This window comes from Zeugodacus cucurbitae, chromosome 2 (assembly GCF_028554725.1).
Source record: "Zeugodacus cucurbitae isolate PBARC_wt_2022May chromosome 2, idZeuCucr1.2, whole genome shotgun sequence".
NCBI classification, from domain to species: domain Eukaryota; kingdom Metazoa; phylum Arthropoda; class Insecta; order Diptera; family Tephritidae; genus Zeugodacus; species Zeugodacus cucurbitae.
Genome location: NC_071667.1, coordinates 8,635,286 through 8,654,130, shown reverse-complemented (window position 1 = coordinate 8,654,130; position 18,845 = coordinate 8,635,286). Strand labels below are relative to the sequence as shown.

General features: G+C 31.7%; 1 protein-coding gene across 4 annotated transcripts in view; it reads right to left on the bottom strand.

Annotated features, from left to right (window-relative positions):
* Positions 1–15,122, bottom strand: part of LOC105210137 (chloride channel protein 2) — a 45,203-nt gene extending 30,081 nt beyond the window's left edge. For 2 of the 4 annotated variants that reach the window (XM_011180922.3, XM_011180918.3), the window contains exon 1: positions 2,415–2,632. Coding sequence is in view for 2 of the 4 variants with exons in the window: in XM_011180918.3 (XP_011179220.1) it covers positions 2,415–2,459 (45 nt within the window). In the remaining 2 variants the exon portion in view is untranslated. Of the gene's footprint in view, positions 1–2,414; positions 2,633–14,271; positions 14,534–14,980 lie in introns of those variants that run through there. The other 2 variants (XM_054236131.1, XM_011180920.3) reach the window with 2 other exon arrangements.
* Between the last annotated feature and the right edge of the window lie 3,723 nt (positions 15,123–18,845).

Sequence of the window (18,845 nt, the reverse complement as noted above, 5' to 3'; positions counted from 1 at the left end):
TGATAAGACATTCTTAAACAAAATTTTACTCAAAGTAAGACACTACTTAGATTTCATCATAATAAATCAAAATTGTACGAGTTGTATAAATCAATTTGATTTATTATTATATAGTTTACTTCGTATTGGAGCCATAAACAATAAATATTAAGACTTTACAGGCGCTTGATTATGATAGTATAAAACTTAATTCTGCATATCAATGTCAATTAACTTTTGCTGTGGTTAATATAAGAACGGCGAATAAAATGTGCTACAAACGCAGTAAGTTAAGTAATATATTTTCGAGCAAGGCACATTTTAATATTTTTTATTAAATAATTAACTAATTATATTATTGTCAGCTACATATATGCACTGCTCTCGAAATAGTCAAAATATAGCAATCACAAGTGCAATATGTCATTAGCGAATCTTAATTATGGTGACGAAACACTTTTTGATATTTGATAATGCAGACATAAGTCTTCAATATATAAGTATGTATAAATATATGTTTTATAATATTTAAAAAAACTTTATCAGCATCAGTTTATCATCACTACATTAGGGGTGTGACTTCAATAAAAAATTGATTTATCTACATAGGTGTGTTTTATTAAATAATGTTGCGCCTGGAATTTGCGGTGTTGTATTTTGCTTGAAAATTATGTATTTTTATTTTTTATGACAATTATTTTATTAAATGAATGAGTTGGAATTTCTAACCACTAATACTCAAAAAAGCAATCGCTTAAGGCTTAACACACACCGGATTAGTTAAGACATCCTTTTCTTGTCTGATAAGACAACAGCTCATAGCTTCAAATATGACAACTTACACCGAACAAGACGAGACAAAAACTCATTTCGCTTGGTGTGGTTTAAAGAAAAATACGTTTTTGTGTCTTATTAGTCAAAGACGTTTTTGACTAATCCGGTGTGGGTTAAGCCTTAGATAGAATTTTATTATTGGAACATATAAGAAGTTGTGGAAAATAATTTAGGTAGAGTGCTACAATTAAAGAATTAATAACTCAAATCTTGAAGTCATTCAATTTATAAGGATGAACAACTATTATTATTAGGTTGGCAAATATCTCCCTTCCGGTTTTTTGCTCTTTATTCAATGCTTTATAAAAATTGTTACAGTGATCGGATATCTGATTCGATAATCTGTTTCCATCTTGACGGCAACTTCATAATACCCCCTCGTTGAGTTCTTTTTTGAAATCTACTCTATACTTTCTTTATATATTTATTCATTCACTAGCTTTAACACTTAGCGTTCAAGTGTCAGCCTGAGAAGTTACCTTCATATGTACATATATTGGATTTAAAAAGTTTGAGGTGAACGCTTGTGGTGGATATGGACTGCAACGAACTGCTTGGAAAATTGTTTTAATATTTTTTACAGCAGTCTTATAAATATGAACGTCTCAGATTCAATTCTTTTATCACATATTATATTTATCTCACTTCATGGTTGAAATGGTTCATCATCGACAGCTTCATAAAATTTTCTTTCGATTATTAATGGTTTCTTTAAGCTTAAACCGCTATAAAAAACACTTTCTTTATCAAAAACACATTATTAATCCTACCGGCTTCTAATTCTCTTTATTTAAATTTTTTTGACCAGCGGATTTTTCAATTATGTAGGTTTATGTGTTGTGCAAGCTTGCGTTACATTTTTTCTTATGAGCTGTGCACGTATTCATTCAGTAGTCGTTCTGCGCAGAGTGGAATTGTCAAAATCGATTTCGCGAAAAAAGTTATACGAAAGTGGTTATACAAAAAAGGTTCAAAAACATAAAAATAATTGTTTTATTTTAAAACAAAGTGAACTATATAAATAAGTAAAGATAAGATAGTTATTAAAAAATATATTTCATGAGAAAAGTGTTTAGTTTATTTATGATAATTTAATTTGTGCCTATAAGCAACACCCTGTAACTAATGAACCAGGATACATAGGACTTCGAAATTTTTATCACTTCATATTTGAGTTAAGACTAATGTATATCTGTCCTAAAAAAATGTTAGCTCCGCCCATTTTAATTCGGGCATAAGAGGGTTAAAGATGATTTTTGTGATAATTTTTCTTTTTTTTTAAAGCAAGCAGTTGGCCGTTATTTTCGAAAGCAAATTGCGGCTCTTGCATATTTTCGTAACGAACAAATAGACCAAATTTTCACAAACACAGATATTTGTAATACATATTTTAGTTTACTAAGCGTCGTTTATCAACCAAAACAAATTATTTAGGTTGTCTCAAAATCACATGACATTCGGCTGCCAATGCTGAATACATGAAAACATTATACACTAAAAAGATTTTTAGCAGAACAATCTCTATTACGTACGTTCATACATCTCAATGCATAATTGTACATTTTTCACTTTCTATTTGGAGCACATCTGCACATACTAACCTTTTTCGCTTTCACTTGTGTTTTATCCATTTTCGCAAGAGACATAGCATCTAAAATATATAATATACCCGAATTTTCCGAACAATTTCGAACACACAACGACAAAGCAGTGGCCGTAACGTTTGCGGTAGACACTTAGCGCAGCAACACTTAACAAATCGACACGCCCGCCAGTCAACCAACAACGTTCTGAGAGAGAATCTCGCGCAACGGCGTTATGGCCAAAACTGTGACCAAAAATCCAATCTCGAAGTGTATAAAAAAAGAATGTCGGCCAACGCCAACATACGTGTGTGTGTCTGTGTGCGTGTGTATATGCAAATATAAGACAAATATTCGCGAAAATTGCGAAGACAAACAACAAAAACAGCATCACATTGTCGCTCGTATAACCTTTTTCGAAGATAAATAAAGATGCTAATTAAAAAAGGCGACAAATCCACGGCAAAGAAAGGGGTAAACAACTATGCCGAGCAGCAGGAGTAATTAAATAACAAAGACGGTAATAATATTAACAACAACAACAACAGCAGCAGCAGCGAAGGAAAGGTGGCATAATTAGTGAAATAAAAGCAACAACAATAATGCGAATTAAACAAACACAAAGCAAAACAAATAAGTGTGCTCTTAAAAAGCGCAGATAAATGGCAAGCCATCAGCGCATGAGTGTGCGAAAAGATAAAAGATTACAACAACACGGTGGCGCGGTAATCCTTTTTGCGGCAGCGCGCAGCAGCGTCATGTGCAAGTGGAAAATAAGAAGAAAAAAAAAGAAAGCAATTTAACTCAAATACGAGACAATAAAGACGTCACACTAGTGGTTTTGTATATGTCTCAGTATGTATGTATATATATGTGTGTATGCGTGTGCAAGTTGGCCAAAATGCCAAGCAAATAAAAGCCGCTGGCTGTCGTCGTCTAATTCACGCCGGCCGCCAGCACATGCGTAAAGTAAACAGTAAACACATGTACACCCACACAAACACACACACATGCTTTACCACTACTAACACACATACATGTGTACACAACACACTAATTGCTTGTGATAACGGCAATCGACAGCCTGTTGTTGGCGGCCAATTGTCTCAGCAAACACAATAAATTCGCAACAAAAACCCATAATGTCACATGGGAAAATTAAATACACAACAAATAATAATAACAACAACAAAAACAATTTGATTCAAAAGCATAGCGGTATTAGATTGTTTAAGGCGTTATGCCTCAACACTTTATTAATTAGCTTGTAGATATACTACTAATAAGCAAATAACAATTATAACATAAGTAAATCGTAACAATAAAAACAATATTTAATCAAATATAACGGCACTACATGAGTTCAGTTAGTACGCTGTAGCGACGATAAAAGCCGCTGTAGCAATAAAAAATCAACAGTTAGTTGGCAAGCAACGCCTGCCGACCACAAAACTCAGTGCTTCAGCGATTCGACGCTCGGCTTATCTGCCTCAGAAATCAAAGCCAAAATAAGCGGTGGAAAAATCAAGTGATTGATCGTTACGTACACATACTGACACACATGCATACGGACGAAAATATAACTAAACTTGCCGCATTAAAGTACTGAGCACTTAACGGATTTATAGCTACTAAAACCCAGTAGTGAACAGTACGGTACAGTAACTGTTGCAGGTCAGAGGTGTAGGATTCACAAAGTCTTTAAATATTCATAATATTGCATATGTATATAGGGTAGGTATAGATATTACAATGCTCTCTGAGAAATTCAAGGTCTTTGTAAGCTCGGGAAAAAAGTTAATGATGTTCGGGTTTCCGACTTTCAGACTTAAAAAAATTTGATTAGAAATACTGTATGAATCTTATAATTCAAATTCCTTACTCGTCTATAATATATATTATAAAGCAGATCCGCTAAAGAATAATGAAAGTATAATGTAGGTAAGCCTACGAATTCGCATTCCAATAATACCTTGAATTATATATTCGATAACAGTATCGTTATTGGCATGTGGTATGCAATTAATAGACCGAATCCAATTGAATGGTATTAGTCTAGATAATTTAATCTTAATGCGAGATAGTTCAATCTCCATGCCCTGTTTTGCTACTTGGTTACACACAACTGGATTAGAAACAAGTAAGGAAGGGCTAAGTTCGGGTGTAACTGAACATTTTATACTCTCGCAATTTATTTATTTAACTTTATTTATATTATATAATACACAATTTGACCCACATATTCGTCATATATATTGTATAAAATCCATTGAAAGTTGGAAACCATAATATTAGGTTAGAAGCACCGAGGTCCTCGTGTTCGATATATTGGGCCTTAAAAACCTATGGTCCGATTTCGGCGATTTTTAGAATGGGTCTGCCACACTATAAACATAGTATTTGTGCAAAGTTCTGCAACGATATCTTCACTAGTGCTTACCCATTTTCCATTTTGTAAAAAAATCTGAGTGCAGCTTTCATCTTCGATTTCTTATGTGAAATTTAATGTTTCTGGCGTTTTTCGTTAGTGAGTTAACCCACTTTTAATAGTTTTCAACATAACCTTTGTATGGGAGGTGGGCGTGGTTATAATTTTACTCCATTTTTGAAATGTATAAGGTAGTACCTAAAAAACCGGCTCTAGAAAGTTTCCTTGATATAGATTTAGTAATTTGCGAGATATGTACAAAAAAACTTAGTAGGAGGCGGGGCCACGCCCACATTCCCAACAAAATTACATCCAAATATGCCCCTTCATAGTGCGATCCTTCATTCCAAATTTTACTTCCACAGCTTTATTTATGGCTTAGTTATGGCAATTTTAGTGTTTTTGGTTTTCGACATTTTGTGGGCGTGGCAGTTGTCCGATTACGCCCATTTTCGAACTTAACCTTCTTATGGAGCCAAGAAATACGTCTTCCAAGTTTCATCAAGATATCTCAATTTTTACTCAAGTTACAGCTTGCACGGATTTGAACTTTTCTCGTCACCCTGATCATTTTGATACATATAACCCTATAACTCGTTTAGTTTTAGGACTTACAACCAACCGTTATGTGGACAAAACTATAATACTCTCATAGCAACTTTGTTGCGAGAGTATAAATATATATACGTTCCGATGACATAGTATCAGAAATTTCCTAAAAGAGCAATGCCGTTAAGTTCAAGTGAAAGAAATAATTTATGACTCCGTCATAAATGCAAACCACTGTGCTATATTTAGATAAGATTAGCAAATCGCAGTGAAATCGCGGTAAAATCGCAGGTTGTTAGATTAATCGTAAGCATACAAATAACCGTAGAACTAAGTTGTGTTGATGTCGGAAAGATGGTTATTCCGTCCAGTGATTTGCAAAATAAAAACATTGATTAAATTTCCGCGAAATCATAAAAATACATTGCAAGGCAACAAGTTTCAAATCACTAGAGAGGACCCAATTCAACCAAGGATCGCTGAAACAACCATAACTCAGGTTCTGCACTGGAATATAGGCTAAAAAGCTAATGTAGATACTTAACTTTGGGTTTCTAAGTCAGTTGATTGTATGAAGTTGGTATGTTTTGAATATGAGTATAATTCCGAGGCGTCTCAAATTCTCATGAAAGAGTTGTCGAAAATATATGAATTTTCCATTGAGGAGAGTTTACAGTACCGGCGCTGTTACCTTGCATTTCAAGCAGAATTTATTTATTTTTAACATTTTAATATCACACTCAGTAAATATATTATATATGTACATGTACAGGCGTGTGTGGTAGAAAGTTGGTCAATATAAATGCGAACCTTACAATAAATGCTAAAACGTGTTTTCACACATAAGGAGCGGCCAGACATGTGTATAACGGTAATTGTGTGCGAATAAATTTAAATTCTTTATTTACAAGCGATTAATTTTTTAACGAATGTAATACAAAACAAAAATGTATGCAATTACGTCACAGAAAATACAGGGTGTTTTTATGAAAGAGAATAAGAAGAAAACGCCGAACAGTTTAATAAAAAGTGAAAATTTAAAAAATAACCTGATTGTATATGGAAATATTTACATTTCAGGTAAATTTTCTTATTAGAATCTTTATCTTACTAAAATTCATGCTTTATTAGCTCTCTTAACTATATCATAACCCAGTGCAAGGCAATAAGAGTTGTGATGTGAAACAGTCTAATTGTGCGAGTATGAAAGTTATTGCAACAGCAAACACAGGAAATGTTTTTTATCAGTTTTGTTTCACTTCCCTGAGCTGCGGTTACGACTGTAATTTTCATATTATAATCAATATTTTGTGTGAAATTTAAATTATATAATGTAGTTTTTGTTTCAATTATTGCAAATAAATAAAGAAATCAAATTTAATTTGAGATAAGTTGTTTACTCAAGTGTAAAACTTAAAAAAAAAACAATTTGAATATTCATAGTATTACTAAGCGCGTGTAGACACATCACGAATTTATTATGACACACGCATACATAAACAATGCAACCATAAACATGTAATTAATATTGTATAATTAGGAAATAAAAAAAAACAAATACCAAAAGTACAACAATGTGGTCACATGACTGTTTAATTGGGTACTAATAGCTAAAGATCGTTGTGGTGAAATTATTAGACTGCCTTACTAATGATTACAAATAATTAGTTAACGGAAAATTAAAAAAAAAACAATAATATTTGGTAATGTCATAATGTTTCAAAAAAAAAGTAAGTTACGGCTAAGTTCGAGTGTAACCGAATATTGTATACTCTCGCAAAATATTTATCAATAAAACACACAATTTGACTCACATATTCTCATATATATGGTATAAAGGCCATTGAAAGTTTGAAAACCCTAATATTAGGTATATATATGGGAGCTAGGGGAAGTTATTACACGATTTCACTCATTCTGGGTACGGAGACAAATTATTAGAAGAAACATATTCCCTCTGAATTTCTTTAAAATATCTGAGAGACTTACTTATATTTTCGATAAAAAAAATTATAACAAGCTCTGTGATTTTCATGTTCGATATATGGTGCCTTGAAAACTTATGGACGATTTCGGCGATTTTTAGAAGGGCGATGACACACTGTAAATACAGTATTTACGCAAAGTTCTGTTCCGATATCTTCACTAGTGCTTACTTCAAATATTGTAAAGATTCAGATCAACTTCTAAGTTATCAATGGGAAGTATGCATGGTTGTCGGTTCACAACCTATTTTGAAAACATGTCAATGGGATGCCAGGAAAATGTTATGAACAGGACTTCATTGAAATTGGTCGAGTCTTTTCGAAGCCACGCCGATTTAAAATTGTGTATACCATTTTGAGTGCAGCCCTTCTTTACCATCTTTATAATAAAATTTAAGGTTTCTGGTGTTTTAGACTGTATAAGGTATAAATGAATTTAGCCTAGAGAGTTTGGCTGATTTAGCTTTGGTAGTTTACGAGATATGTACAAAAATAATATTAGGGTGTCAAGAGAATATTATACACCATATAACCTTGTAATTGACCTATTAGTTCTTTGTATGGGGGACGGTCGTGTTATTTATTCAATTTCACCAATTTCACCCATTTGTATGATGAAGGAAGGAAATGCGTCCAGTAAGTTTAGATTTTTCCATGATATTATTTTGTATCCGGTCAACATATGTTTTTAAGCAATAGACATTGATCGTTAAGGCATTACCACAACCTGTTACTATGACCAAACAACTACAAGACTTTATGTCATACAATAAATTTTTTTTAAGTTTAGTCCGAAAGAATTATTTTATCCCTCGATATTTACCTGCATACAAATATTGTGGTGATTATCGGGAATAACATTGTATAAATTAGAATACACCATACTTTTACGTTAAATTCTTAATTTTATTTTTTTTCATAAACATTAATTAACACTCCTTTTGATACTAAAAAATCTCTTCAAATATTGTTAGTATTGTTTTTGTTATTATTATTCCATTTACATATTATTTTAAAAATTTTCTCCAACACTACATTTTGTTTTGCACTAATCACATAATATATTTCACATAAATACACCGGATATTAGATATAGAAATTTTAGCGTCGCCATGGCGTATGAGTGATTTTTTCCACTTAGTAAACATTGCACTGACGTTATCGAAATCTAGATATACTAAGATTTTTTTTTTATTTCTTGACAACACATATTTGCATATCATTAAGCTTATGCTATAAATCACTACGAGTTAGAGAGACGTTGCAAATTTTTATTTTAATTATTAGTTATTTGCGATAATTAATTTCACTTGTTGCATTTGCCGCTCAACTACTCAAGCGTTCGCTACAAATGACAAGTGTTTAGAATACAAACACTTATTTGCTTAGCACCTAAGCGCGTTTGTGAAAATATGGCAAGGTTGAAAAGTGTATGATAAACGGATGTCAAACGAACTAACGGATGAGCTGCGTACATGCACACCCACATGAGTATGTAAATAACTGTTTATGCCAATGAAGCGACTATCTTTTGGAGTACATATGTACATAGCAAATATTAAACTGATATAAACGAACTTATATATATTTACGTAAATATTAATCAATCAAATGTTTTTACGTAAAAAAAAATATTGGCATATCTGCATTTTTCGCACACACTGTTTATTAATTAAAATACCATATTATGATATGCAAGTAATTCTCAATGGTTCATATGGGTATTTTTGCATTTTTCATGTGATTAAAATATTAATTTTCAGTCAATCATTTCTTAATTTTTTTGCGTAATTGCCAAAAATTAATTACTTATACATACATACTTATGCGCAATTAAAAAAAATCCAATTTTTTAAATATATGCAATTAAAAGTGTTTATTTAGCACTCCAAGCGCTCGGTTACCTGTTGATATTTTCATTTTTATGACACCACATGGCAACGCCTTTTTTTTATTTTTAATTTTGTGTTTTTTTTTTTAATGCGCCTGGCATCGCCCTTCCCAGCAGTCATTAAACGACTGTGGCTATTCAATCGCACATGTGCGCAGGAAGAAATGTAATAAAACAATAACAAATAATTTTACTTTTAGCACATGATTTATAACAGCAAAATGTTGAAGTCAATCCATCATCTGAGTTGTGTTTGTGAAGTTAAATGTTTTTTGTTCGAGTACTTTAGGTATATTTTATAGTGACTGGCCGGAGCTGATTATGAATAAATAGAGGTGGAGTATTTGTTTGTTATTTTTAATTTAATATAAAGATTTTTATTTTCGCAAATTTGCATATATTAGGTTAAAAGGGTGGCAACTCTAATTTATATAAATATTTTTCTATTAGGTGCCCTCAATATATTTCTATATTTCTCAAAGAATCTATAGTTTATATATTCTTATAAAATGTTAAACTAATTGAAGCAAATCTGTAGTTTAAGGGATCTTTTTCTTAAAAATCGTTTTTAAATAAGTAATTAGTTTATGCAAGTTTAAATTAAATGTACACAAAGAAAATCAATCCAAAGTCAAGTGAGTAGTTTTGTCCCAAAATCAACAATCCACATATATTTGTATATCAGCTGACGTGCAAATAATTAATTAACTTGAAGATGAGGTCTTCAGAAATTCTGCATATTCATTAATTGATAACAAAGCCACTCGCATATGACAAATTAAGTAAAATTAATTTTCGGAATAAACATGTTCGGCCAACGACGTCAGAGTCGCAATCTTAGTCGCTTTAGAGTGACTTAAAAGCAAAGTTCAATCAACCTGTACCGAAAGAAGCGATGGAAGAGCTGCAGAAGCTCTTTTGTATTGCTTCAAATATTTGCTGCAGTCAATAAGTGAAGAAGTGAATAAGTGAATGTGTGAATGATGAACCGAATTTGTGGAAGCAGTCCAAATCCAACTCTCGGTTGTGAAATGATTTTATCGATAATTTATATTATTATTATTTAACTGCATTTGGTGACCTTTTAGTAATATTTGTTTGAATTTTAAACACTAAAAAAATTAAATTACAACTCTCCATTGATCTTTCAGCGTCGCATAAATCATTATATTAATTATACTCGTGTCTGCCTTTGAACCTCATTTTGGTGTTCGAATAGCGACTGCGCAAAATGATATATAGTGACCAATAAAAAAATGACGTGAAAATTAATAGCACAATAAAACACTCAGTAATAACAGATGTAAACATTTTTTTTTACGCTGACGACAAAGTCTAATAACCAACAACAACAACAAAAATACAATCAAAATATAACAATGTGAGAAATATCGGAACAATGAACCGTCATAATGAGCGGGGACTTCCGTTGTCAATGGCATGGGCATAGGCGCTACGGTCGTGATATACTTGCACATATTTACAAGTGTGTGTGCGAGAGTATGTAATACATACATAAATACTGGTTTTTAAACTCATTCACAAAGCCACGAGATCATTGACGTAATTGCTGATAAAAAATGCTGTGGATTACTAGCTCAAATTTGTTGTAATACATTCATAATTTGGTTGCTATTCATTTGTTATTCACCAAATTTCGGACAGAGTTATTAAGATATTTGAATTAGTTGACTCATATTTAAATTTTTTATAGTTCTTGTTGTAGTTAACTTAATATTTGGATTTTAGGGAATTCCCTTTGAATGATAGTACATAAAGATAGAAGATAGAAGAAGAAAATAATTAAGCGCTTGTGCCCAAGTAGACAACGTTTAAAATATTCTTAAATCTGATTTATACATATGTAGCTTTAATTATGGAGATTTAAAACATACCTTTGTCAAGACAGGCGGGTATGTATACTACAGTAGCGGATTCATGTTGAAATCTTTTGGAAACTGTCCTTATTTGGCAACTATTTTGGTAGAACACTCGCTCTCGTGAACTCTCTTTGGGAGCGGAATTCTGTAAACTGTTTTAGTGAAAGCTTTCCCAATCAGCTGACTTTGAAGACCAGAAAAATATTATAAATGAGACTTAAAATACAGAGATGGGCAATATATCCGCACATATTATTCGTATAAACTATTCGTATAAATATGGACCATATATCCGCACATATTATTCGTATAATCTTGGTATTCGACTAATCGAATAACCGAATTAAGCGAATAGGGCATTATTGGAATAATAATATTCGGTTTGCACTATTCGCATAATCGTCAGTCATCGACTATTCGATTAACCGCTCATTTTCGACTATTCGGTTAACCGTTCGCTGTCGACTATTCGAATAGTGAAAGTTCATTAAATTTCTATGTTTATTGAAAAATATTAAACTCATGAAAAATACGAACAATTGACATTTTCACAAATAAAAACAAAAAATAATCAAAGGCTGTTTGGATTTCAAACAATTTTCATTTATTCAAATGCTGCCAGCGGAGCAACTATTCGAATAGTCGCAGCAGAACAACTATTCGAATAACCGTAGTAGAACGATTACTCGAAATAGTCGTAAAATTATTCGAATAGTCGATTATTCGAATAGTCGTAACAATGCGACTAATCGAATAGTACTAACCGGTTAATATTCGTACGAACGGTTAGAAACCGGATATTCGAATAATCGATTTTCAGGTTAATCGAGTAATTTTAAGAGCCCTAGTACAAACCAATGCAGAAGGTAAATGTACAGTTTACAAGTTGAGATTTCAGTCTAATTCGATCTGGACGATGAGATTCAAATATTCATATATATATATATGATATACTGTGGAACTTCCATAACTCGAACACTTGACATGGTAATAGCGTTTAGAAGTTAAATTTCATACAAATTTCCTTCCCTAACTCGATGTTGTCCATAACTCGAACTCTTGAAGTGGCAATAGAAGGCAACTTTCATACAAATTTCCTTCCATAAACCGAACTTTTTGGTGAGGGCAATATATAAAATTTAAAGTTTTACTATCGAGGCAGAATTTTAAAATAGTCCCTCAATATCGTACGGAGGCGAACTAAAAGTTTAATACTATACTTATGGGTTGCATCTTCTAACAATATCCAAACAATAGCAAACTACAACAAACAACATTGCAGAAAACATCTATTAACCTATGTCCATCAAAATTTTTGCGAAGTAAATAAATAAAACGGTATCTAAATCTTATTTTACAGCTTTTTCAAAATTTATTCGTTTTAATGAAAATTCTATAACTCAAAATCTCTCTAACTTGAAGTTTTTTTGTGGATTATGGTGATTCGAGTTAAAGAAGTTCCACTTTAGTTCTATCTTGGAAAGAGGCGAGGATTATAAATGTAATCATTCTGAAAAGAGCTTGAATATTTTTTTAATATTTAAAGATATTTCTTTATATAATATCACACTCTATTAATAAAATAATATATTATATACATATAAGCTATTTTATAAAGGAAAATATCCAAGCTTCAATCGCATTATCGATACCACTATAGTCGCTATTAAGGTGTGTCTCCTTGTGCGAAATTTCAAAATTCAGATATGTCTTTGAATTAAAAAAAAATCGTATTAGATATTAAAATTGCTCAAAAATACAATTACTTGTGCCGAAGTGTAAATTTTTAAAATAAACTGGGGAAAAGGTATACTTTTAGTTTTTTTATAATCTTTTTTTTGTACAAGTATGTCCATATATTTGCCGACTACAACAAATCATATAAAAATATAAGTAAATGCAGGAATATAGCAATGTAAACAATATTGAATGCCATGAATGCTACAAATAACTTAAAAAATTGCTGCTAACGGCGTGTGTAAACACTTTATAAACCTTAAAATTTCGCAAAAGCACAAATTGGCAAAATAAATAAAAATATATAAATAAGACACTATGCAAATAATAAAAAAATCATTTTAAGAAACAAAAACAAAAAATCTCAAACTACCAATGATGCTCAGTTATCAGTTATTTTTGTTTTTATACAGTATTAATATTTTTTATGCAAATATTTTTATATACTTGGAGGCAAGTTCAACTCAAAAATTTCTACACGTATTTTTGTTGATTTTACGCACTCGTGTTGTGATTTAGCTAAACAGCGCGCGATTTTGATAAGAAATTAATGTTAAGCTGCTATTGTTTTGTGTTTTTGCTAATACACTTTGAGTTCTCCTTCCATATATATACATATGTATATTATTATTATTTATACAAAAAGAGGCTACATTTGTGTATTATTTATTATTTAATATACAATAACAATAACATTTACATTTACATATCTAAACATACAAACATATGTAGGTGTTTACTTGCATTATCAACACGGCATTTCACACAGTTGCTCTAAAACTGTTGGTTGTCAGCTGTTGATTAGAACTACTATCTCATCTCACGAGCTTCCGACAGCTCCGTGTTGACTATGCCGTAAGCATACATGTGTACAGATGTGTTTGTTTACAAAACATTCTAGACTTTATTAGATTGTAAAAAATGTGTTGTTTTTGTAATAAAAACAACAAGAAATTACTTATATACATACGTAAGTATGCCAGACTCTAACCCGTAACCGAGTTTATGGCCATAATCGCACTTATTTGCCTCATTCTGAATCTCTCACGTAAATAGAATTTGTAGAACTACAGTTCAGCAGACCCCGTAATAATTTGGGACAATCAAGAATTCTAAGTAAGCGAACCTTATTGACACTCCACCTTAAATTAAAGTTTTAGGTTATCGGAATTTTTCAGGGTGTTTCCAATTGTAGTAGTGTTTACTATTGCTGCTGTTGTTGTAGCGCAACACAAAACACTCCCAAAAAAGGGATCCATTTCATTCAGTACTGTTCGATAGATTCAGATTCAAAAGCTCATTTATTAAAAATCGACTTACATATTTCTACATAATATAATTTCCATAATAATAATTCGTCATATTTTTACTCAGTTACTTTATGGAAATATTTTTCTGTACTCACCAAAGTATGCGTATAGCCGAGACCACTCTCATCCTCATCCGGATCATCGATACCACCGGCGCTATTGCCATTCGGCCGACCAATGGATGAAGCATTTGAAGCGGTGCGCATTGGATGCACTTTGACATGTGTCAGTGATGGAACGGTGAGCAGCGATTCCATTTGCGAGGAATTGGTGTTGGTGGTAAGCTTCATTTTTGCGGGCACACACGTATATAACAGGAAATGTGAACGAATATTACACGCAGCAACTTCAATAGCACTAGTAATATATATTATTTAATATTATATATTTTATTAGTATTTTTTTATTATTATTCGTTATTTTTTTTTATTTTATGTAGACAAAAATGTTCACAACCGAAATAATTTTTTATAGCTGAATTATTTTATATAATATAATTTTCATTAATTTTAAATTAATTATTTATTTATGAATATTAACTCTTTGGCAGCCACGTTTTTCTATACGATTATTTTTTTTTAATATATTTTTATATATTATTATTTATTGATTTGCTTGGTATTCACTGGCATTTATATTGTATTACTGTATTAATTAAGCTAATATTTAGTTTATAAATTTTCTTCTTAGGTTTCTCTGTGTTCTAATATTGTTTTTATTTTAAAATATATTTTTTATCATTATTTTCAGCGTATTTAATTCATTTCGATTTTTCAATTAATTTAATTATATTTTTTCACTAACTATTTTGCATTTCCTTTCATTTACCATTACATCACAGTAATTTTTTACATTTACATTAAAGTTCACTTTAATTTATGCAATGCCTTTATTAAAACGAAATATAATTTTTATTTCTTTTTTTATTTCTTTTTTTTGTTTTTTTTTTATGTCACAACTTTCGTATGCCTCACCATTCGAACACCGACTCATTCACAAACAAATTTCAATTTTCCGCACAAATTTTCTCCAGCCTCAATGCGCGCACGACATTCAATCTTCACCGCCTAACTCCGCCGACGAGCACTTCAATCTCGTAGAGTAGCGAATTTATCTCTGACTTACACTGCGGTGATGCTGCTGGTTTGTTAAGTTATCCGTCGACAACAAATATAATGCAACAACAAAACACAAAAAAAATAATACACACAAGTAAATCAAAACTCGTAGAGGAAGTAGCAAAGAAAGAATTCTTTTGCAGCAGCAATACACCAACAATCAAAAGCAATAATAAAAAATTGTCGAAACCTTAGCCGTAGTTGGAGGAATAATTTCACTCGTGTCGCGTACGCTGACGGATCATCAGTTTCGACTACGCGTTAAACGCATTTGAGTAGTAGTATTAAACTGGGCGAATATTAGTAGTAGATTTATACGAATATTGTCAACATAGCACAACAACAATAACAACAGCAACAGCAAACCGATCCGACAGCACTTCACGAAACGGAGTAACACTCGTAAACGTGTGTTTGTGTGTTTATATGTGTGCATATGGCTAGGTGATCGTCAATTGATCGTTTTGCTCGGCGACTCGGGGATTTCGCGCCGTTATATGTATGTATGTACGAGTATTTTATTTTTGTTTTTTTTTTTCTTCTTTGGCTTTTGAAGTCTCACAGTATCGCTGAGTTGTTCGGTACTTAAGTTGTTGGTTTATTGGGTTGTTGGTTGGATTGAATTGCATTTGATTGTGCGATAATGCCAGTTCGGCTGGCTGCTGATAAGTCGTGTAAGACACGTAAGTGTATGTGTTGGTAAAAGTTGTAGTATGCGTGTATATATTAGGATGTATGATATGCTGCGATTTATTATTGTTGCACATACCGCATGACTGCATTCACACGAGATGATCTAGTAAATATTAAATGAAATGCACGTGACTGATTCGATGCGCGCTTTATATGTGAGTGTGTGTCTGCGTGTGTATGGGTGTGGGTGTGATATTCCCATACATTCATACATACACTCGTACATATGTATGTTTATTTAGCATAACACAAAGTTAATAGTAACAACTAAGCATAATATTCAATCAAATCAAATGTGTGCTTCGTTATGCGTGGGTTCCCCACTGGAGTGGTACTCCATAATGTCACATGTTCACACGTCGTGCACTCTAAGAAGTGTCTATTTGTAGAGCAAAGCAAACAGATATACATACGCTAGTCATTTAATAAAAAAAAAATCGGCACACGGTCAAACATATCGATTTACAGTACTTTCTCAGCACTACACACAGGTTGGCCTCACTAAATTGTGGCGTTAGAAGTGGCGCACTATCGAATCCGGCTATCGAGTGAGTGCTTGTTGTCACCGTTAAATGGAGATACACTTAATTTATCAATAACAAATGTAAATTTTAATTATTTTTGCACACACACACACATATTTATATTCATATTTGCAGTAAGCACCAACCTATCAGCACTAATTGGTTTACCATAAATCCATTTCCAGTGCCACTTCATGAAACTCCCGCTGTTGTATTATCTGAAAGTGTCAAAATGCGTATGCGATTAATGATTAATTTTATTGTATTATTATATATATTATTTATAATAAAAAAATGTGGAAAATAAATTTCAGAATTTATAACTGTTTCGAAATTTTCAAACAAGATATTTTATGGCACGCCTCTGTTTGCTTTTGCTATATCATATCAAAATCTGATTATCTATCATTTTGCGTTTTTATAGCATATTTTTATTATATTATAATTTTTATTGCAAATTTTTGTTTATGGCATATATAATACATTTTTAGGTTTTTTTTATATGTGCTGTTAATTGCCGCTACATATTAATTTATACTATTGAATAAGACATTTTTACATATGTACATATGTATATTATCACCTAAAATATACAAACTTTACCCTAAACAACTTTACATGAATATTCTTTAGTTTGGCACTATATCTTTCACAACTTCAACACACACCCAGAGATTCTATTAATCCAGAGCACAATGCCAATAAACTGTGCACTTCTCTTAACAGTGCGAGTCCTTTATACATAACTATCAACTTAAATGATCACTTTCTATTACGAGCTTCGATGTGGTTACGACAGTTCTATGTAACTTCAATAACTTTCTTCTCTTACGAGTTTTGATAATCCAAAAATAATTTCTTAACTTCTCGCATGAGTCGAACGTTTGAGGACAGGAAAGGCATCACTATTTGATTATTACAGTGCCCAACAATTAAATTCTGTTAAAATACTTCAAATCGGAAGAACCTACACTTTAGATGGCGACCAGATAAACAATAGGGTAGTAGAGAACGTGCTTCACTACATCTCTGAATACTGATCTGAGAAATGTACTTACAATCCGAAATGGTGGCGCATACTGTTATTCAGAAATAATTAGAGATGGTTTTCCCATGAAACTAAACACCAAAATTAATCAATTTTAGAAAGAAAATATTTAATAAACGCATGACAAGCTTTGCAGAATTATAAGCTTGCTAGTTCCATAGCTGTCAGTAAAAATTTAGGTCGGATCTATAGGGTATATCGCAAATTACCAAGCCAAAACCTTAAATATAGTATAATGCTAAGAATCAGTTGGGAAAACAATTTCATTTCATCTTTATACTCAATAGCAACATTCTTAATTAATCGACATTGAGAACACACTTTGGCACACTTATCTAAATATTGGCGTTAAAATTTTGTTTACGCAATTTACACCTTTCGTTAAAGCTTTTGTCATGCTAATTAATGTTAACGGTATGCATACAGCTGTACATATACATATATATGTATTGTTATTTTCAATTTACTACGCAACAAGTGTCGTTTTACGTTCAATTAAGTTGCGAATAGAAAAAATTAAACAAAACGCAAGCCAATAATTGCGAAGTAATGTGAAAAAATTAATAATCAAAGGAGCGTGACTACTATAATTAGACAATAAGTTAAAAAGTTTAAGGTCTTAGAAAACACGGCAAATAACTGGCAAGTCGACGTGTGAAATTTTACAAACATTTAATATATAGGGGAATACTTGACACCAATGATATGGCTTGAAGAATAAAAGGAGAAAAAATATAGTATAACCTAAGCGGAATCATCAGACATATTCAAAAATTGTTGTATAGATATTCATGACATGTTTAAGAATTATATAATAATAATGTAAAAAATTATAGATTTGCGGAATAATCTAGGAGATCATAAACGAAAGCTAAAATCTAAATCTTAAATATAAACAAATAATCGTCATTTCAGTAAACCTCCTAATTGAGTCAATTAGCAATTTAATAATTGATTAGAGTCAGTCTGAAACACTTGTAAGTGGGATGACATGAAAATAATAATATTATATATTATTTATGTAATATTATTAAGATAATACACAATTGGATCCATATACATATTCGAAATAAATCCCACTAGGACAACAAATATATATAGTATATGGAACTAGGAACCGATTTCAACTATTTTATGCCACCAAGCTACATTATATCCAGAATTATACTTTTTCTTATTTTTATTAACCGATATGTACGATATAAAGACCACCGGCAGTTTGAAAATATATAGTATAGGGGCTAGAGCAAGTATTGACCAGATTTTTTGCATTTTTGGCACAGAGA